The 20,767-nt window shown below is 53.2% G+C and overlaps 1 protein-coding gene and 2 non-coding genes across 8 annotated transcripts; all 3 read left to right on the top strand.

Moving 5' to 3' along the window:
- The first annotated feature begins 777 nt into the window (after window positions 1-777).
- LOC142826103 (zinc finger protein RFP-like) lies at window positions 778-20,714 on the top strand. 6 transcript variants are annotated; one of them, XM_075918540.1, is made up of 10 exons: window positions 778-913; window positions 1,301-1,760; window positions 3,123-3,218; window positions 3,808-4,038; window positions 4,243-4,265; window positions 4,959-5,074; window positions 5,649-5,708; window positions 7,617-7,817; window positions 9,911-10,024; window positions 10,867-15,144. In XM_075918540.1, the coding sequence occupies exons 2-10, from the start codon at window positions 1,389-1,391 to the stop codon at window positions 11,373-11,375; spliced, it is 1,722 nt and encodes a 573-aa protein (XP_075774655.1). In that variant the 5' UTR covers window positions 778-913; window positions 1,301-1,388; the 3' UTR covers window positions 11,376-15,144. The 6 variants fall into 6 exon arrangements, with proteins under 6 accessions (XP_075774655.1, XP_075774652.1, XP_075774651.1 ...); XM_075918537.1 differs by having other exon boundaries at window positions 10,308-15,136; XM_075918536.1 differs by having other exon boundaries at window positions 10,305-15,135.
- TRNAC-GCA (transfer RNA cysteine (anticodon GCA)) lies at window positions 16,359-16,430 on the top strand. Its single transcript has one exon. It is a non-coding gene; the product is annotated as a tRNA-Cys (tRNA).
- TRNAE-UUC (transfer RNA glutamic acid (anticodon UUC)) lies at window positions 16,890-16,961 on the top strand. The gene has a single exon. It is a non-coding gene; the product is annotated as a tRNA-Glu (tRNA).
- Window positions 20,715-20,767: the final 53 nt, after the last annotated feature.

The raw sequence follows: 20,767 nt of genomic DNA, 5'->3' as shown, positions 1-20,767 counted from the left end.
ACCAAGTCAAAGTCCTTCAAGGATAAGAAGTTCTCAAGCAGCCCGGCTCTTCCTGGGCCTGTGTGGAGCTTTCAGTTCCTATGAAGGGGAAGATTCCCCCTCGGTTTGCGAGCGGACAGTGAAATCGAGGTTCGCTGGCATCTGCTCCCTCCAGCCCAGTGACTCCCAGTTCTCAGGCCCAACGCTTATCCCCGCTGGAATCCATGTTCCGGGCCCGATCCTGACGGGCGCTCAGGCTGCTCGGCTCGTTCCAAAGGAGCCGCAGTGTCAAGGCGCTGCCGATGTTACTGACTTTACGGGCCCGCACAGGAGCGGCCAGGCCGGGTCAGACAAAGGCCCCCCCAGCCCCGTGCCCAGGCGGGTGCCCCAGGGGGCGGGAACAGAGCAGGGACCCCCAGTGACCCGCCCCCAGCGTCCTGCAAACAGAGCCGGGGGGGGGGGGAGCTGCCTGCCCAGGGCGAGGACCCGGCCCCCCCGCAGGTGACACGTTCCGGGGCCCGAGCCCGGCCGAGTCCGCGCGCTCCCGCCCCAGGGGCCCGAAAGGCGGGTCCGTGTCTCTCATTGGTTGGTGGAGCCCCGGCCCCGCCCCCTTCCGAGTCCCGGCCCCGCCCTCGGCGACTCTGGGCGGCCCCGTCACTCCCGGCCCGAGAGGCGGGTCCGTGTCTCTCATTGGTTGGTGGAGCCCCGGGCCCCGCGGCGCTGAAGGCGTGGCCGGGCAGCTCGAGGTCTGAGCTAACCCCCGGGCGCTAGATTCCGAGCGGAGTCACTAGCCCGCTGCGCATGCGCGGTCTGACCGCGCCCGCCCCATTCTACACCCCGCAGCCGGATTTTACTGCGTCCCCGCCCGTCACTCCCCGCCCTGCTTAGGCCCCGCCCCCTGCGCGGCGGCCGCAGTAACGTCACGCGACGCGAGGTTGGAGCCGTTGTGAGGGGCCGTTGGCGCGGGGGAGCTGAGGGGGGGGGGAGTCGGCGCCCCCATCCCTGCGGTCCCTCCGTCGGGCTCCCTGATTCTCCCGCCCGGCTCGGGGTGTCTGGGGGCGCGGGCCGGGGGCGCACAGAGGGGCTGCGAGGGGGCTGCAGAGTGTGCGGGGGGGGGGGGGATATTAACACGGGGAGGGGCCCTGGTCTGAGGGGCGCAGAGACCGGGGGGGGGGGGGTCTGGCTGGGGCAGGTGACTGAGGGGCCCGGGGGGGGGGGGTCTGGCTGGGGCAGGTGACTGAGAGGCCCGGGGGGGGGGTTCTGGGGGGGGGGGTGAGCGAAGATTTCAGTTTTTAATTGTGATTTTTTTTTGTATCCTCAGTTCTGATGCCTCATGGCCCCCGGACCTGCCCCCCCACTGCCGAGCTCAGGACAGTGACACGGCCCCGGTCCCCAGCCCAGCGGCAGCCATGGCTGCAGAGAGCCCCGTGGAAAGTGTCCGGGAGGAAGCGCCGCGTCCCGTCTGCCTGGAGGATTTCACAGCCCCTGTCGCTCTGCAGTGTGGGCACAATTCCTGCCAGGCCCCCCTCAGCCCTCAGGGCAGAGACACTGAGCAGCAGGGACCCCTCCGGCCCAACCGGCAGCTGGCAAACGTGGTGGAACTAGCCAAGCCGCTGAGTTTCCAAGCAGCAGAGAGAGCAAGATGGGACGGGGTGTGCGGGGAGCACCAGGAGGCTCTGAAGTGGTTCTGTGAAGAGAATCAAACTCCCATCTGTGTGGTGTGTGACAGATCCCAGGCTCACACGGTGGTGCTCATACAGGAAGATGCCCAGGAGTACAAGGTACAGAGTTACTGTCCAGTGTGTTTTAATTACAGCGTTATTTCACTAACAGTTACTGGGCACAGTTGTGACACAGCTCAGTAAAGCCTACAAGACATGCTGTAAAAAGTAAATGCTCTGGCTTTGTGGCAACTTACGTCAGGATACCCCATGTGGGAAAGGTTTCTCTGGGGCTGTGAATCCTGAAACCCAGCCCTCACTGGGTGTTTGCACAAGGGAAGGTGTTAACAATCAGAAAGGTTTAGATCCCAGGAGGTACAGGGCACTCTATCAGTGAGCTGCCTTGGGACTGGAGAAGAAGAGGTTACAAGCTGTTATTGATCGGTGGAACAATCTGTCATTTGCCTTATAGACCTGCAATGGCAGCTGAGACCTGCACAACATCCAGCAAGGGAAAGTCCCTTCTCTGAGCAGGTCACAGTCCAGTTAGACAAACTGTGGGAAGTGAAGGTGGGGCAGCACCTAGGCGCTCATAGTCGCCAGGCAAGTCAGGGATAGAGTTTAGCCCCCGTACCCTGTTAGACTTACACTACTCCCTGCCCCTCAGCATCACTGAACAGTGATGAAGTGTGGCCGTTTAGGAGGGAAAGATGCCTTGATAAAGCCCTAGATCTAGCAGGGAGTGAAGGTTTCTAATAGGGATTCCGAACTTCTGAGGTGCTCCATGAGGGGTTAAACTCCAATGCAGCTGCCTGCACTAGATGAGGTTGCTGAGCTGGATGCTGTATGGGACCCCGAGCGCCTTCACGCCACCCATAGCAGGACTTCAGGAAGTGCAGGTCCATGCCAGACACAACTAGGAGTCAACTGGATTGTAGCAAGAGTTCAAACTGGTTAACTGAAGAGCTAATGCTTATCAGTGCTAGTTACTGGTTAAACTCCCCACTGCCCCAGCAGTGCCTGCTTCCCTGTGGCAGCTAACGTCAGTCTGCAGCTGCTGGGAGTTCCCATTAGCCAGCAGTCCTTGTGGCCACCCCCGGCAGACCTCGCGAGAGATCCCCGGCCCAGGAGAGCCCATTTCTGCTACCAGCCTTTCCTGTCAGCAGGTTAAAAAACTCCTTTTACTGATAAAATTATAATCAGTTACATAATTAGTATTGTTAAGCATTTTTACCTCCCTATTCCAAACCTGCATCATTCTTTATAAAGGTGCCACCACTGATCCTTCCCTTACCCTCGTAGGTGTCCTGCTGCATCCTCAGTCTCTTCTTGTGTCTTTTTCTATGGACACAACCAAGTCCAGGGCTGAGTCCCTGCTGGACAGGGGCAGAGCTCCACAAAACTGGGACTCTCTTAAAGGCAGACAAATGGGCTCCCGACATCTGATGGGGTTTGCCCTTGTGCTTATATCTGTTTCTTCAGGAAAAATTGGAGGCCCATTTGAAGACTCTGAGGGAAGAGAGAGAAAAGGTGCTGGGAAGGAAAGCAACAGCCGAAGGGAAACGCCAAGAGTATCTGGTAGGTGCCTGTGCTTTGAACTAGCAGGGACTGGCCGTGGGAGGGCTGTTAGCAGGCAGACTCCTGTTTGGCCCTGGTGACGTTGGGCTTCTTTGTGCTTCTCCTGGATCATGAATTGCTGGCTGAGATCCATGTGTAGACAGGCCCTGAGCTTCTATGTCAGTGCATGAGTTAATGTCCAGTCTTTGTGGTTTTCCCAGACATCCTCCCCAAGTGAGCTGAATGTCCCCCTGAAGGGCTGTCTGATCACTTGGTGTATTAACATGTTTCCTTCTTTTTCCTTCCTGGTTATCTCTGTCAGGCTGGTGCTGAGTCCTGCCTCATGCTGCTCAGGGTCTGAATTTCCAGAGCCCATGAATAATAAAAGTTACTGCCCATGGCAGACATGGGAACATCCCTTTCAGAGGGACACAGGGCCCAAAGGAGATGCTGGGAGAGCCACCTCTGCCTACTAACCACAAAGTACAGTCAAATGTCACACATTTTAGGGTTTTCCAAGAAATTCTCCCTGCTGCGCACTCAGCTCTCCATGAAAGGGCCCTGGGCTCCATTCATGCCCTTGACCAGCCCTTTCCCTGCTTTCATACAGAAATGGACGCAAGCCGAGAGGCAGATGATTGTGGCTGAGTTTCAGCAGCTGTGGCAGTTCCTAGAGGAACAAGAGCGACTCCTGCTGGCCCAGCTGGAGAAGCTGGATGAGAAGATTGGGAGGCTCCAGACTGACACTGTCAGGAAACTCTCTGTGCAGATTTCCCGTCTCAGTGAGGGGATCAGTGAGCTGGAGGGGACGTGTCAGAAGCCAGCGAGTGAATTCGTGCAGGTGAGACTGAGGAAGAAACATCCCAGCTCCCCACACAGGGACGGGAGGCTCCTAAATCACAAGTGCTGAGGTCCAGCTGTCAGATCTGGGTGTAACTCCAGGGCAGGGACTCTCTTCCCATGTTTGCAAAATCCCTTCCCTGAGGTCCTCTGTGTGTGTCCAATGGGGCTGAGAGTCTTTTCTGTGTCTTTTTTTTTTTTCTAGGACGTCAGAAGAACCCTGAGTAGGTACGTGGCTCTCACTCCCCTCACGCTGCCCAGCTCAGGGAAAGAGCTTGGAGCTGATGTTAGTACCACATCTCCACAGGGCTCTAAGAGGCAGATGTTAGATACGAATATCTCTGACTCATTGAAATCTGAGAGTCTCACCATCGCACAGCAGACTCTGGGATTCCCTATTCAGGGATCAGTCTGACCTCAAGTGTTTCCTGGAGCTGTCACCTCCCTGGGGACTGGCTACCTCAGTACTGTGAGGTGGAACGTGGGCCTGTTGCTGCTGGGCACTGGGCACAGTCAGCCCAGGGCAGCAAGGACCAAGAGCCTGTCCCAACTGAGGGCTGTTTGGAGACCTGTGTGGAAGGAGCTGGGGAGGGAGGAGCTGGTGTCTCATTCTAGTCCCTAGTGGACAGATTCCTTCACCTGGGAACCTCTTGTCTTTCAGTGTCTGGAGGCCAAGGAGTGAGTTGGCCATGAAGACTCAATTCCCCTTTTGTCCCCCAGCCAGTCTCCTCAGGCCAGAACTGAAGAACTGCAGTGGGGCCTTTCAGGGGAAGGTTTCATGGCCATGGGATATGTTGTCCCTGCTCTTAGGCTGGGAGAATTGGAGGAATTCTAACTCCAGGCCTGTTAGAGCTGAGACTTACTAGCCAGAACTTATCAGCAGTAAATGAAATACAATCACATTGAATTGTTTCTGTCCAGGTGTGAGATGGGGCAGTTCCAGCTGCCAGAGGAGATTTCCCCTGAACTGGAAGAACAAGTCAGAGGTTTCTCCCAGAAAACGATTGCTCTGTCGGAGACTCTGAGGGAGTTCAAAGGTAACTAGAAGGGATGGATGAAAGGAAAGTGGTTCAAGTATCTGAGACCATTGAATCTGGCCTCTGAAGCCAACCTTCCCCTGCCTCAATTCCCACGTGGAGAATGATGTCCCCGTCACTCTGCTATCCTTAGAGACACTGAGCGAACAGACCCAACTGATTGCAGATAAATCCAGGGATCTGCAAACTCTGAACCTCCCATTCAGAGACCAAAATGGCCAAAGTTCCTGTGATGGCCACGTGTTCCGCCACCACGGCTCCAGGTTATGATAAGAAGCAGTAAGTGAATGAGAAACCAAGTGGGAGGGGGTGAGGAGAGAAGAGTAAATCTCATTTACAGCTTCTCTCTCCTGGGACGGGTGTGAGGCTGCAGGGATGTTGGCTCCATAGCTGGGAGGTGCCCGAGTGAGAAAGGAAATGAAAGTTTAGACTTTCATATTAAATTCCTGAAACAATTCAATGTGATTGTCTCTGTCTGGTCTCTGATACAATTGAAATGCAGAGTTCAGCATGGGGACATGGTTATAAACAGGAGAGCCTGGAATCTCACCTCTCTTATACCTTCCCCCACCAGACACTCTGCCCTCTGCACTGGAGAGAGCAAGAGGAAAATCCCTGGGAGCTCTCAGACAAGGTGAGTTTGCTGGTGGAGAGTCTTTAAATGATGACAAAATTCCAGTGGAAACATCTTCATGGGGTTTTCATTAAAGTTACCAACAATGGCAACCATAGTGGACTCAGACCTAAATCACATACACTGATCAGTGAGGAGCCCCAGGGGCACTGTATGGGGGCCTGTGGATAATTGGAAAAACACTGGTCTATGGGTTTGTGATGCTAAAGGGGTGAAGCTAAAGCACACATAGGATGGCACCTTCAGGCTCAGATTTCACTGCTCAGTTTCAACATGGGGTTGGTTTCAAACAATAAATAGGGTGAAAGGCTGAGAGCTGCCAGGCTTCCACTATATCAGGTAGTTCAAGGCAAGAAACTGCTGGATTCCCAAGGGCTGTTACGTCTAGTGGAGGCATGGGCAAAATAAGAGTCCCTGGGTCTGATCTACCCGACCAAGCCATTTGATCTAGCCCACAGATGCCACTCTCCATCTGCAAGCCACTCAGAAAAAAACTGTGAGCCTAGAGGGGAGGAGGAAAGGGTTCAGACATTGCTTCCACCCCCAGAGCAATCTTATTTGCTGGTTTCTGGCCAGAAACAAAGCACTACGCCCCTTCCCCTCTGGGTCAAGTATTTACACACCCACATGGCCCTGCAGTCTGTGAGAGGGTCAAGCAGGCTCCCTGCCTGCCTGAGGTGCTTGGCCTCTGCCCAGGAGTCACTCAGATAAGGCTCCTGTCCAGAGCTTGCCTCTGACACCCCAACCATCTCTCTTCCCCTCCTAATCTCTGCTCCCCACTTCTGCCCCACACTCTGCATACCCAAACTCTGTCCTCCTGCTGCAGCTATAAATGCAAGAGCTCTCTGTGGTCAGAAACCCACAGCCTCTTATTTGTCCACTCAACCACTTACTTTAAATATCTAACTTTAATTTAGATAATGAATAGTTGGCTAATCCAGTGTCCTGGATCACAGCCTGCCTCCTTCACCCAAACTCCCTCTTAGACCCCTCTGTCTTCCATCCCAAACCCTTGCCCCAAACTTCCTCTTCATCCCAGCATCCGTCCCAGACCCTGCATTTCCTGCATTAATGTCATGGAAGAGTGCAGCTCTCAGCCACTTTGCATTTGGCCCCCCATCAAAATGTATTACCCACGCTCTCGAGTGGATAAGGCTCAGTGAGAGCCAATAAGGGACAGCTGAAGCCAGACTATTTCAGGCTAGAAAAGAGGCACGAATGTTTGATAGGGAAGAAGATTTGCTGCTGAAACAAATGAGCAAAGAACTGGTGGATTCTCCATCTCTTGATGTCTTCAAATCACGGGGACTTTCTAGAAAATACACTTTGGGGAAATGGAGCCTTGTGCCTGGGGAAATGGACTGAGTGTAATGGCTTGTGCCACTCGGGGGGTCCGACTTCATGATTAAGGATATCTTCTGATCCCATGAATCTTAAGATCTCATCCTGCAAACACTCAGCGCACGTGTTTAATAAGTATCTGAATGGTGGTGGTAATTTCACTGACTCTGTTGTGAAAAGGCTTTATATCATCTTTGTCAGATGAGAGAGCAAAGTTTGTGCTGCAAATCCATGAATGAAGACTAAGGGTTTTAAATACAACAGCCTGCATTTAGCCTATGTCCATGTTCAGGCAGATGAATATGTGGCTTATCAGAAACGCTGGGTGCTGAGAACTAAATCCCATTGTTGCAGATGCAGTAATGTAATTCAAGTCAGGTACAGAGAGAAATGAATGTGGATTTGGGATCTAACTCCTGTTCATGGAATATCTAGACTAAAGCTTTTGCCCACAATGGCAGAATCTAGCACATGTGTCACCAGGGACAGAGTCTGGGTGGAATGGAGGTGTGGAAAGGATTAAAGCCCCTTCTGAAATGTCTCCAATTCCCCTTCTCCCCCTGCCAGGCTGCAGAACACCCATGTCTGACTCCAGTTCAGCCCCTGGCCTGCAGAGCCAGGGACAGGAAATGGCTGTGGCGGAGCCGGTGAGCTTCGAGGAGGTGGCTGTGTACTTCTCTGAGGAGGAATGGGCTCTGCTGGACCCGGGCCAAAGAGCCCTCTACAGGGATGTGATGCAGGAGAATTACGAGGCTGTGAGCTGGCTGGGTAAGGATTCCTGTCCCCTTGTGTAACAGAACCTGGGTGGGCTCTGGAGCAGCTGGGTTGGGTTTGGTTCAGGGTCCCTCATTGCCCGAACCCTCAGTATCAGCAGTATCTGCCCCAGTAATCCTGGCTCCTGTGTGAGAGGAGGTCCAGCAACATAATAGTGGTGCTGCTCTTCCCACAGCCAAGGTCTCATTGTGGTTCTCACCATCATGCCCATGTTGTGCCTTGGCCGGAGGTGTCAGTGGAAGGGCCCAGGCAGGAACGGCAGGTACCTGCAGCTGCTCTTAGGGTGCGTCTAAACTACAGGGTAGGGGGTGAGTTATTATGCAAGGGGCTCTGAACCTGTCCAACCAGTTACCTCCCAGGGAGTGGAACAAAGGAAGGAGGGCGAAGTCAGCCCTGGCGGCGGGGCAGGGCTGGAGGAGAGTCAAGTAGTTTCTGTTGGGGATGATGGAGGCAGCCTAGGGAAGGGGCTGGAATTTAGGGGCCCAATCTCCCCCATCTCTAGGGGGGCTGAGGCATCCTAGGCCTGCCCTGTAACCCGATTACATCTATGCTGTACTGTATCCTGGAGACGGCAATAAACTTCCTCTATTCTACTGGCTGGTGGAGTCTGTTTGTGCCACTAAGGGGGGGCAGCAGTCGGAGAAGCCCCGATGGGTCGTAACAGCTGCAGTTGTTTAAATCGCGGCTTCAATTCCCTTGGCCGATCAGCCTCATCTACATGGCTCCATCGATGGAGCCATGTAGTTTACACACACCCTTAGGCTACGTCTAGACTGGCATGATTTTCCAGAAATGCTTTTAACGGAAAAGATTTCTGTTAAAAGCATTTTCGGAAAAGTGTCTAGATTGGCACGGATGCTTTTCGGCAAAACCACTTTGTGCGGAAAAGCGTCCATGGCCAATCTAGACGTACTTTTGCACAAAAAAGCCCCGATTGCCATTTTCGCGATCGGGGCTTTTTTGCGCAAAACAAAACTCAGCTGTCTACCTTGACCCTTTTGTGCAAAAGGGACTTTTGCCCGAACGGGAGCAGCATAGTATTTCCGCAAAAAGCACTGATTTCTTACAGTAGGAAGTCAGTGCTTTTGCAGAAATTCAAGCGGCCAGTGTAGACAGCTGGCTAGTTTTTCTGGAAAAGTGGCTGATTTTCCGGAAAAACTGGCCAATCTAGACACAGCCTCTGTGTCTGCAGGACCCCTTGTGCTGAGCCCCTGGAAGGAAGGCGCCAACTCAGAGTCCTTCCCTGCCTCTGGTAGATTCTGTGCAAGCCAGAGGGGCACCAAATGACAGGCCCAACTGGCCACAAAAGGAGGGTTGGTGCTGCTGGCAGAGTCAAACCAAGGCTGCAGAAGGAGCTGAACAGCAGGAGCATCTAGGAGCAGCAGAGAAGCAGCCCAGCCTGTCTCTACCTTGGCTGGCCACAGGAACAGGCCGGCACTGCCCTGGCTGTCTGCAGGGCTGACAGCTGTTGTGGGCACCCAGGCACAGTCAGTCAGGATCAGGAATATGGAGCATAGGCAGGGCCTGAAGTGGCCAACCAAGGATTCATTCTCCTGATCAGACAATTCCCCAGCCTCCTTCTTGCTCAAGTAGAGCATCTGAGCCCAAGAGCAGGACAAGTCCAGCCCCAAGCTAAGAGCTCTGTGGGCAGAGCCCACAGGGCTCTAGAGCTCTGCTGGATCCTTTCCCTCCCAGCCCTAGTGACCTCATGTGGCAGCTCAAATCTGAGTCCTGGCTAGAGGTGTCTGTCATTCCTGAAAGCCCTAGAGCTCTCCCCTTATGAGCAGTGTGTTCCTCTCCTGCCCAAGTATGCAATAGGCCCTAAAGGAGACTGAGTGGTATCCTGGAGAGTGCAGCAGAGCGCCCAGTTCCCCATGGGAGTCTGCTGGGTTATTCCCAATATGGTGGTAGGGTAGGGGGAGGATGGAATTAGTATGTCCTGGGATCTTGTACCAGCCAGAGACCAGTCTCTGGAAGGTGGGGAAGGAGCCTGTCTGGGTAAGAGACTCAGATCCTGCCTTTGGAAGCAGGAATGGCACAGACCTTAATGAACAAGATCAGCACTTGGTTAATTGCTCCCGAAATAGGATTTCCAGTCTCCAAAGCTCATGTGCTCTCCTGGGTGGAGCAAAGGGAAGAGCTGCAGATCCCGGATCTCCAAGGCTGTGAGGAAGGGGAAATCATCAGTGACACCCACACAGGTGAGATCAGCTAAACTGACTCAAACCAATTTCTGTGTTCTCATGATGTTGATTGTGTGTTTTCATCAAATCTGACTGGCCCTTCAGCCTGTCTCAACTCCAGTCTGAGAGAGCTGGGTGGGGAAAGAGTTATGGGGGAGCAGGATGAACTCAGCTCATGATTATTGAATCTTTCCAGCCATTCTTTGGGTTTGTCCCCCATTTTCTGTTCACCATTCAGAATTTTTCTTTCAGCTCAGCACAGAGAATGACTCCTGTGTGGTTTCTCTCTCCCTCCCAGCAGGTGATGGGATGCTGAATGAGAACAGTGAGAGGAGTCCTCAGGAGAAAGGACCTGAGCAAATGGCTCCATGTGGGGTATTAGTGGAAAGATCTGAAGGGCATGTTTCTCAGAGTCCTGAGCAAGGAGAGACTTGTGAGAGTCAGCGTAGTCTACAAAGGCAGCAGGGAAACCATCCAGGAGCAGGACAGGATAAATCCAGTCAGAGGATCAGAAGGTTGAAAACAAACACAGAAACTGTTCAAAAGAAAATCCCCCATCAACATTCACCTTGTGCTTGCAGTAACAGTGCAACTCCTATTAAACATGAAAGAGCCCAAACAGGAGAGAAACCCTTCAGCTGCTCTGACTGTGGGAAAAGCTTCAGTCACAGGTCAGGCCTTTCTAGACATAGGAGAGCCCACACAGGAGAGAAACCCTTCAGCTGCTCTGACTGTGGGAAAAGATTCAATGACCTCTCACAGCTTGTTATCCATAGGAGAGCCCACACGGGGGAGAGACCCTTCAGCTGCTCTGACTGTGGGAAAAGCTTCAGTCAGACCTCAACCCTTGTTATTCACAGGAGAGCCCACACAGGAGAGAAACCCTTCAGCTGCTCTGACTGTGGGAAAAGCTTCAGTGGGAGGTCACACCTTGTTATCCATAGGAGATCCCACACGGGAGAGAAACCCTTCAGTTGCTCTGACTGTGGGAAAAGATTCAGTGACCGGTCACAGCTTGTTATCCATAGGAGAGTTCACACGGGAGAGAAACCCTTCAGCTGCTCTGACTGTGGGAAAAGCTTCAGTCAGACCTCAACCCTTGTTATCCACAGGAGAGCCCACACAGGAGAGAAACCCTTCAGCTGCTCTGACTGTGGGAAAAGCTTCAGTCGGAGGTCAAACCTTGTTATCCATAGGAGAGCCCACACAGGAGAGAAACCCTTCAGCTGCTCTGACTGTGGGAAAAGCTTCAGTCGGCGGTCACACCTTGTTAGACATAGGAAAACCCATACTGAAGAAGCTATCTTCGTATCTTACGGGGATTGTTCCTTTGAGGCATAAAACAAAATTGTCCATCTTCTTGATTTAGCAAACAAGCTATGATGATTCATATTGCTACATGAAATGAAATCGTTGTTACACTTTATGATGGAAATTAAATATTCTGTTATTTAATGATCTCAGTTCGGAGTCCTGTTTGGGTACATCTACATTTGCTCCCTAGTTTGGACTAGAGATGCAAATGTAGGTGACCAAAATTGCTAATGAAGCAGAGATTTAAATATCCCCTGCTTCATTAGCAAGATCTTGCCTGGCTCGCTAGTCCAAATCACAGCTGATTTGAACCAGTAAGTGCGTGCCTGGACACGGTAGTTCAAACCAAAGCCCTTGGTTCGAACTAATGTTACTTCTTATTTTTTGAGTCCAAGGTGTTGTCCTGGACCATAAACCAGAACAGCTCTGTCCAGGGAAGGCACCATGGCTTAGCTGGTTAAAGCACCTGCCTTGTGAACAAGAGATCTAGGATGCAACTCTCAGTGGTACCTTGTTGTAGTCTTTGTTCATGTTTTCCTAAGTCCTTCTGAAACACAGAAGAGACCTCCCCTGGCCACCCATAGAACTGCTGGTTCAGGAAAAGGCTGATTGGGGAGGAATGTTGAGAAGAAGGAAACCACAAGCCTGGAGTGGTTGCAGAGGCCACTGTGACTGGCAAGGCTGTGGGAGAGTTTGAACTCCCTGGATTTCATACTGGAGCTCTGCTTAAAGCTGCAGGATATGACTCCAGAGGCTGCTCTTAAATGCCACAGAGTTTGAGCTGCTTGTAGCTCTGCCTTTGGCACAGGGAGTTTGTACTAGAAAGAGGCAGGCTGGGTGACTAAGAACAAGAGGCTGGGCATTCCCCTCATTGAAGGGTTGTCAGATCATCGTGAGAACATTGCCCGGTATGCCACTTAAAAGATGGGGCGGCAGGGAAGAGTAGGAATGAGACTGGCAGGGGGCTAAAGCAGCAGGGTTGGAGTGACCAGGCCAGCTGTGCAGGGGGCAGGAATGTCTCTGCTTTGTTCTCACAACTATTCTGGAGGACACTTGGGGGACGTTCGACTCGCCAAGGTCCAGCCAGGGGAGCGGACAGCGGAATCTCTCTTTAAAGGACGCGAAGGCTCCTCCACACTAATACAGACCCTGCTGAGCCTGCGTGAGAAACAATCCTTGCTTTAGGGCTATCCTGTGTAGGGCTTCATCAGCCCAGGGAGCAAAGGGCAGGCGGCATCCCCAACGATGCACAGGGGCAGGTCCACGTCTCCGTCCCTGAGAGTGCGGTTGGGGGAAAAGTGCTGGGAGGCACCTTCTGGTAGAACCTGGAGCTGCAAAATACGTTGGCATCACGTGTCTTCTCTGAGAATGGACCCATGTCCTGAAAGGGACAGAAAGGGGCCTAAGAAGAGCTAGTATAGCTGAGCAAGCCATGCAGGTGCTTGTCTTCCTGATGGTCTAGGGGCTAGGATACAGCTAGAATACAGCCCTTTCACTGCTGTGCCCTGGGTTTGATTCCCAGTCAGGGAAACCAGCCTTGTCATGAAATCTGTCTGGTCTTTGCCCTTTTCTATCACAGGGAGTGCCAGTGGGTTGAGGGAAGGGAGGTGGAGGTGCTGGGGTGCCAGAGGCAGGCTGTAGCTGGGAGACCTGCCAAGCACAATTCTCAGGCAGCTCCTTCCCTGCGTGGGCAGCACAGGTTGTATGGCTGGGTGAATAAGAGCTTGTTGGGATGTGCTTTGGCTTCCTTATCTGCAGGCTCCCCAGAGAGAATTTTGTATCTATGCTGTGGTCTGTCTGGCTCAGCGGGTGGGTGAGATGGGCTGGGCCCTGGAACTTACAACCTGGCTGGAGCTTGCTGCTTCCCCGATACCCTCCTGTGTGGTCCCAGCAGCTGTCAGGCTCTGACTCTTGCCACCCTGGCACTAACAGGTGCCTCCATCTAAATTCTCTTTTAAATTGGTCTCTATGGGCCCTCTCAGGGCATTTTTCTCCTCAGCAGCGCACAAGAGAGAAGCTGTCATCAGTGGCCCTGCAGGGCAAGATGAGCTTTGCCTGACCCCCTCAGCCTGACTCCCTACTTGGCCCCATTCCCGCCTCCATTCCTGGGCTGACCCTGTGGCCGAAGGGACTGCGGCTGCTGCTGACAGGGAAGAAGCTGGGAGGCAAGGTGCTGGCAGCAAGAGATTCCAGCTGCCTCTTTGCCCTGGGTCTCAGTGCGCCATGCCGGCCACCAGCCACGTTGACCAAACTTCAAACCATCTGGACTAGCCAGCCCACGTCACAGGGTGTGTCTAGACTACAGAGTTTTGTCTACAAAAGTGGACTTTTGTCAACAAAACTATACCTGCGTCTACACTACCGCTGAGTTCTGTCTACATAACGTTGACAGAACTCAGCAGTTTTGTCGACGCTGGTAAACCTCATTTTACGAGGCATAACGCCTTCTGTCGACAGAGTTTCTGTCGACAGAAGGTGTTATTGCATGCAAACTGTCCTTTGCGTCTACACTACCATGTCGACAAAACAGCTTGCTTTGTCGACAGAACTCAATGTAGTCTAGATACTCTTTGTCGACAGAAGTTTTGTCGACAGTATCTGTCGACAAAACTTCTGTCGACAGAAGCCTGTAGTCTAGACGTAGCCACAGTGAGTTGCTAGTGGTCTAATCAGAGAAGAGCCATTGGCAGCTGCAGAGACAGCCCTGCAGCTGCCGGAGGCACCTTTCTGAAAGGGCCATTTGTGAGTTAGTCTGATAGGTCAGCTAGATCAGTTGGTTAGAGTGTGGTGCTAATAATGCCAAGGTCATGGGTTCAAGCCCTATGCTGGCTACAGAGATGTTTGCTGTAGAGACCGCCCCTCCCTGAGACACCAGCTGACTGTGTCATGTGCCCCTTTGGAAGTCTGCTTGCTCAGGGCTCCAGGCGCCTCCCACTCGTGTAAGGAATGACACAGTCCTGTTCTCTAGTCCAGAGTGAGTGACTCTCAGCCCATGTGAAACAGGAGGGCTCATTGAGCATCTGACACAGCACAGGGACCCAGGCAGGCAGCAGGGGCTGCGGGTGGGGAGTGAGGGCACCAGAGGGGGCAGGGAAACAAGTAACACCAAGACTGTTGCCACCAGGGTCTGGCCACCCGACTCCCTGCCCAGGCTGTTGGACCCCTGAACTACTTCAGCTGTCATCAGCCAGGGAGCTAAGGCAGGAATGGGGGGAGGAGCAAGTCAAACTGCAAGTGGCAGGAAACACCCGTCTTGCCTTCCTGGGCCGTGCAGGGCAGTGCATGATGGCGTCATGTGCAGTGCATGATGGTGTCATGTTTGTGACACGGCTGCCAAACAGCCTGGACAGTTACTAACCGACCAGACGGGTTTGTTGGCAGCTCAGTGTGCGGAGCCTTAGATGAAACATTTAAAGGTCCCTGGTTCAATCCCAGGCTTTGCCATGTCTCTCAGTGCAGCAGGGCCTCTCTGCTCCCCTGGCCATGCTCGTGCCCTGTCATATCCCCTCATCCATCCTGGCAGCAGCCCATCTTTGCTTCTAAACCTCCCTCAGATTGGCTGCTTCTGCTTCCTTGGCTAAAGTCCCTCCCCCTGTGCGTGTGGCTGGCAGGGATTGCTAGAGGGATCCATTTACATGTAGCTTCACTGAAACCCCCCTCATTGGCCTGCGCCCAGGTCAGTCCATGTGTGTTAAAGGGCCTCAGGGAGCACAGAGCAGAGGGATCCCCTCGACACACACAGTCCCAGCCCCAAGCCTCCCCCATATCCCAGGTCCTGTGCCCTGACTTCTCTACCATCCCACATCCTCACCCCTGCCCTGAGCCCCCCCCCCCCACACACTCCCCAAATCCCTGCCTTGAGCCTCCCACACTCCACATTTTAATTTCTTACAGGTACTGTCCTATCACAACCCCTCCCCCAACTTCCTGCCTTGAGCCTCCCTCCGCCCAAGGGGTGGTGCCCAATAGAACAGTCCCTGTGAGAAATGTGTCACTTTCACCCCTGGGAGCAGCTCAGCCATGCAAAGGGGCTGCCTGGGGCAGGACATTAGCCCTGGAGGGCAGGGGTGGGTGTGGCAGTGACATCACAAGGGCCTTTTGCAGCCCCTCAGCTTATTGGCTAAAGGAGGTTGGGAGGTGATGACCTCACAGAGAGTCCATGACAGTGGCCAGGTGGGACAGGCTGCAGGGCAGGGGCCATCTCAGAGACCCCCCCCCATGGCTTTGCTGCAGGGAGTCTCCTTGAGAGTTGTCCTTGAGGCCTTTTTGGAGCCTTCTCTTTTCTCACGATTAACTGACTTAGAGGTCAGACATCCCTGTGGAGAAGGGAAGAGTCTCGAAGAAGGCCCTGCTAGTATAGCAGGGGAGGTAGCTCAAAGTGCTTTCTTTGCATGCAAGAGATACTGGGATTGATGTCCACATTCTCCAATAAGGGGGAAAATCCCAATTTTTCTTTTTATCATCAGAGCCAGCCAGGGGGCTAAGTGGCTCTAGTAGGCACCCCCCCCCCCCACACACACACTTTCTACTTGCTCTCCCCAAAAGCCAGCCACGCTGGGGCAGAAAGCTGCTGAACACCAGCCCTCCTGGGCCAGGCAGTGGCAGGAGCACTGGAGACAGGTTGCAGGTGGGGCAGAATTAGCTCCACTGGAAAAGTGCTGCCTTTGCCCACGAGAGGTAGCAGGATTCACTTCCATCTTCTCCCACCTGGTGCTGAGGGGCCCACCCCTTTCCTGCTGCCTCAACTTTTATTCCCGCAATGCTCCTTACACCATGGCACCTACAGCTGACACCAAGGGTGGCACCTGGGTCTCTCAGCTCTCAGGCTGGCCTCTGTTCTCCTGGCTTCTCTCCATCCCCTTCATTGCTCAGGACTCTCTGTCCTGCCCCAGCTCTGCTGCTTTCAGGGCAAATCCCTTGTTAGGACCAGTCACAATCTGGGGTCCATGAGGGTCCCTCCCACCTGAGATGTGTGTTACATGAAAGCCTCTTGTTCTCTGCCTTGTTCCCAACACTGGTTGCAGATGCCAACTTTCATGGGGGTGTAGTTCAGTGGTGGAGTGTTTGACTGCAGATTAAGTGGTCCTTGGTTCAAATCCAAGTACCCCCTTGGAGAAGTTTGTTTCTATTGGCAATATTTTCCTTTCCAGTTCCATCACACTCTGGCTTTACATTGCTTGACATTCTTGACATTAATAAGAATCCTTAATGCAGAGCTACTCAACTTTGGATGCTCCAGGGGCCACAATGAATGGCATTTCACCAGGATGGACAGGGCAGGTGTCCCTAGCAGGTGTATTCCAGAAGCTGGGAATGGGCGACAGGAGGGATCACTTAACAATTGTCTGTTCTGAGGATTCCCTTGGGAGAATGAACTTGGCTGCTGTCCTGAGACAGGATCCTGGGCTAGCTGGACAACTGGCATAGCCCAGTCTGGTTGCTTTGATGTTCTGTTTGGCTGTTCTTGTCCCCTCTGGGCAAGGGAGAATGGACCCTCCGCATCCTGAAGTGGACAGAAAATGGCCTGCGAAAGGCTAGTGTATGTGAGCAAAGAGGCTTGTTTTATGTGTCCCTGGTGGTCTAGTGGTTAGGATCCAGCACTTTCACTGCTGTGGCCTGGGTTTGATTCCCAGTCAGGGAAGCCAGCCTGAACTTTCACATAACAACTGCCTAGTCACTTTTCTCACCTCCTTACCACATGTTACAGCAGCTGTAACCCCAAGAGGTTACTTCAGGCCCCTTTCCCACCTCTCCCTTACTGCTAGGACAAGACAACACTTGCCATCTTCAGAAGGGGCAGAGCTGGTGACTCAAAGTGCCCCTCCCCTCTCCTGCATGGGGCAGCACTACAGGAAGCTCTGACACATACACAGCACTAGCCCAGTGGGGCTGGGCAGGGAAAGTGCTGGGGGCTGGTGGTGGATGGAGTGGTGGTTCACATGGCAGCAGGACAAGCAGTTAGGCTGGGTTTGTGGATGTTCTTTACTGCTGCCCTGTCTCTGTTCTCTGCCTTGCCCCTTTCCTGGTCCTGCCCAGCTGCCTCCTGTATGGGCTGAGCTCAGTGGCTGGCTGGCTTGGTCACCTGCTCCACTGACACCTCTGCTCTGCCTCTCAGTGCATCCCAGGCAGCTGAGCGATTGTGCCCTTGAGTGGCATTCTCAGCCAGCCAATCAGCTTTGTGAGGAGAATCGAGGAGAATCATGGAGGCAGGGCAATGAGCTCTCTTGTTAGGCCAGCAAGGAAGCAGCCAGCAAGGAAGCAGCCAAAGCCCCACCCCCCCAGGGAGCCAGCTGGAGAGAGCCCCTGCCTCTCCCCTGTGTAGCCAGCACTTTCCCAGTGGGGCAACTCTGCCCCCCCAGGCCTGTCTCCACCACTTCTGTCACTGCCAGGCAATGGAAGGTTGAGTCCCAGCAGCTTCCTGCCCCAGCATGGCTGGTTTTGGGGGAGACAAAGTAGGAAGCAGGAGGAAGCTACTGGAGACATTTAGCCCCATTTAGCCCCAGGCTTTGTAAAACAGGGATTTTTTTCCCATTAGTGGAGAATGTGGGTATGGATCCCACTACCTCTCATGTACTAAGCAAACACTCTAGCACTTGAACTAATTCCCCTGCTGTAATAACATAGCTCCTCTTGGAGGCTCTTATCTTCTCCATGGGGACGTCTGTCTTCTAGTTCAGCTAGTGGAGGGAAAGGAGAAGGCTCCAACGAGGCTCCTCCTCACACTCGTGCTTGTGACTCGTATTCTCTCTCTGGCCTCAAGGGCAGATCTCCAGAAGGAGACTCCCTGCAGCAAAGCCATGGGGGGCTCTGAGACTCCCTGCAGCAAAGTCTCTGAAGTTTCCTCTGCCCTGCAGCTTGTCCCACCGGGCCATTGTCATGGACTCTCTGTGAGGTCACCACCTCCCAACCTCCTTTAGCCAATAAGCTGAGGGGCTGAAAAAGGCCCTTGTGATGTCACTGCCACACCCACCCCTGCCCTCCAGGGCTAATGTCCTGCCCCAGGCAGCCCCTTTGCATGGCTGAGCTGCTCCCAGGGGTGAAAGTGACACATTTCTTACAGGGCCTGTTCTATTGGGCACCACCCCTTGGGCGGGGGGAGGCTCAAGGCAGGAAGTTGGGAGAGGGGTTGTGATAGGACAGTACCTGTGAGAAATTAAAGTGAGGAGTGGAGTGTGGGAGGCTCAAGGTAGGGATTTGGGGAGCGTGTCAGTTGGGGGGTGGGGCTCAGGACAGGGATGAGGATGTGGGAGGATATGGGAGTCAGGGCATGGGATTAAGGATGTGGGGGGGGCTTGAGGCTGGGACTGTGTGTGTGTGTTGAGGGGATCAATGGGACTAGATTCCCAGCTCCCTCTGCTCTGGGCTCCCTGAGGCCCTTTAACACATAAGGGCTTTCTCTGCAGTGCACTGAGGGGAGGAACCCCTGAGCCAGTGATGCCGCTTTGCCGAGGTTGGCAGGGACAGGAAGCAGGCCGGGTGCCCAGTAATCCCAGACAGATGTGCACATTTGCATATGAGCAGCAGCTATTGTGGAGCTCTAGAAATCTCCCCCTAGATCTAATTCCCCACGTGCCAGGCACCAGTCAAAGCCAGGGCTCCGGGGTCTCAAGCAGAACACTGCGGGGGGCGGATACGTGTCTCTTTGAGGCAGGTTCCTCACTCCCACATCCCAGACACGTACTGTGGCACAAAGACCAATGGTCCCTGCATAAATTGTCCCAGGGATAAGCGTTAGCCTGAGAACAAGCATCGCCCTGCAGAGGAGACACTCCTGGTATGGAGCCAACAAGCCCAGGAGCCACCCAGCTCAGGATCCCCAAGGGCACTGACACAGACTCCCTTGCACAGGAGAATCCCAAGTCTCTGTTCTGCCGGCCAGCGGTTTCCCTCTTCTGTTTCTTGTCAGCTCCCTGCAAAACACCTCACAACAGTAGATGAGGGTGAGTGGGGATAAACCCAGCTGTGCTGTAGAGCGGCTGTTAGGTGGGGAAAGAGAGGGGTTCCCTTCAGCCTCCCTGAGCAACTCACACATGTAAGAAAACTGCCATTAGAGGTGTATGCATGGGTGGCAGAGTTGTCTAAGGTGCCAGACTCAAGGATGTGTTTTTACCTTAGTTGGGTTTTCTGGTCTCCCAATGGAGGCGTGGGTTCGAATCCCCCTCCTGACATATCCTCTATTTTATATCTAGAGAGGTGACCTCATTTCCTCATCTCCCCTGACATTGTAGGAGCCCTTGCTCAGCATTTCTCTTAGGCTGCATCTACACAGCAGCGTTCCTTGGGAATAAAAGCCATTATTCCGAAATAACAATGGGAGCGTCTACACAGCAATTCCATTATTCCGACTTCTGTAATGCTCCATCCAGACCAGTGGTCTGAGGAGCCAGGAGGTTTCCAGGATGCAGACAGACAAGCCCACAGGCAAAGACAAAGCAAAGTCCCAGCCACTTCCTGCTTAGCTCAGCAGGGTCTCTGTGTGGCCCCCAGACCTTTTGTTTGCTGTTGCCAAGTCGCAGGGGCCCAGTTTCTACAACACTCACAGGCCCCACAGGAGGAGGCTGGTTTGATGCTTTACCCCATGGCCTAGCAATGAGCCCCCAAACTTGCCCTGTGCTCGGGGAGTGTAGCCAGACAGGAACCCCCTTGTAACATCCATTTTTGCTTGCCTGGAGCATACAGGGCACACAGAGCAGAAGGCCCAGGCTGCTGTGACCGTGAATGGCTGTAAACAGAGATACGCCAATTCTGACCAAGAGGCTGCCAAGGAGTGCCCTTGACTCAAACCCATATTGATACGAACACACATCCATCCGCGGGGGGAGGAATCTCTCGCCCAGTAAAAAAATGTCTAGTATTCACAATTTAGTTATCTCTCTTGCAAGTGTAAATTAACTTGAAACTTGCTTGTAAGAGCTGGCGCCACAAAACGGACCAGTAGAATTCAGCATCTTAGATAAGAAAGAGGATACGGGCCCCCAGGGGTATAAAGATGGGTTCAGCCGCGCATTTTCTCTGAGTGTCAATCTACCATCTATCTGCTGGTCGGGTTTGGTGTTTGATCTCCCGAGGTTCCAAGGGGACGCCCACCTCGTATTCGTCTTTCCTAGGAATTAAGAGACCGGCCCTGGCCTGACACGCTGGAGTCGAGAGGCACAGAAAGCGGTAAAAATTGTACCTGGATGTGGTCCTTTGCTTAAGTATATATATACATAGACTTAGAGCTCTTTAAAGATTAAGCTGTCACTTGGTACCATTATTTCTATTTTCTATCTTTATTTTCTTTGTAACCATTTTTAAAATCTGTATTTGTTAGCATTTAAGAAATAGAGCAATAGCCATTGTAACCATATGCTTTTATAAGTCTTTAATAAACCTGTAACTGTTTAAGTTTTAACCTGACTCCTTCAGTTGCTGTAACAGAACCAAGCACAATTTAAAAGAACTTCA

This window comes from Pelodiscus sinensis, unplaced genomic scaffold (genome assembly GCF_049634645.1).
Source record: "Pelodiscus sinensis isolate JC-2024 unplaced genomic scaffold, ASM4963464v1 ctg46, whole genome shotgun sequence".
In the NCBI taxonomy this organism is placed as follows: Eukaryota; Metazoa; Chordata; order Testudines; family Trionychidae; genus Pelodiscus; species Pelodiscus sinensis.
This window is presented reverse-complemented; position numbering and strand designations above follow the sequence as displayed.

What these genes read in the sequence shown, in the direction of transcription:
- LOC142826103 (XM_075918536.1), top strand. Translation starts at nt 1,389, where the DNA reads ATGGCTGCAGAGAGCCCCGTGGAAAGTGTCCGGGAGGAAGCGCCGCGT. An exon ending in AAGATGCCCAGGAGTACAAG is followed by an intron (nt 1,761 to 3,122) that starts GTACAGAGTTAC and finishes CTGTTTCTTCAG; the next exon opens with GAAAAATTGGAGGCCCATTT. An exon ending in CGAGGCTGTGAGCTGGCTGG is followed by an intron (nt 7,818 to 9,910) that starts GTAAGGATTCCT and finishes CTCCCGAAATAG; the next exon opens with GATTTCCAGTCTCCAAAGCT.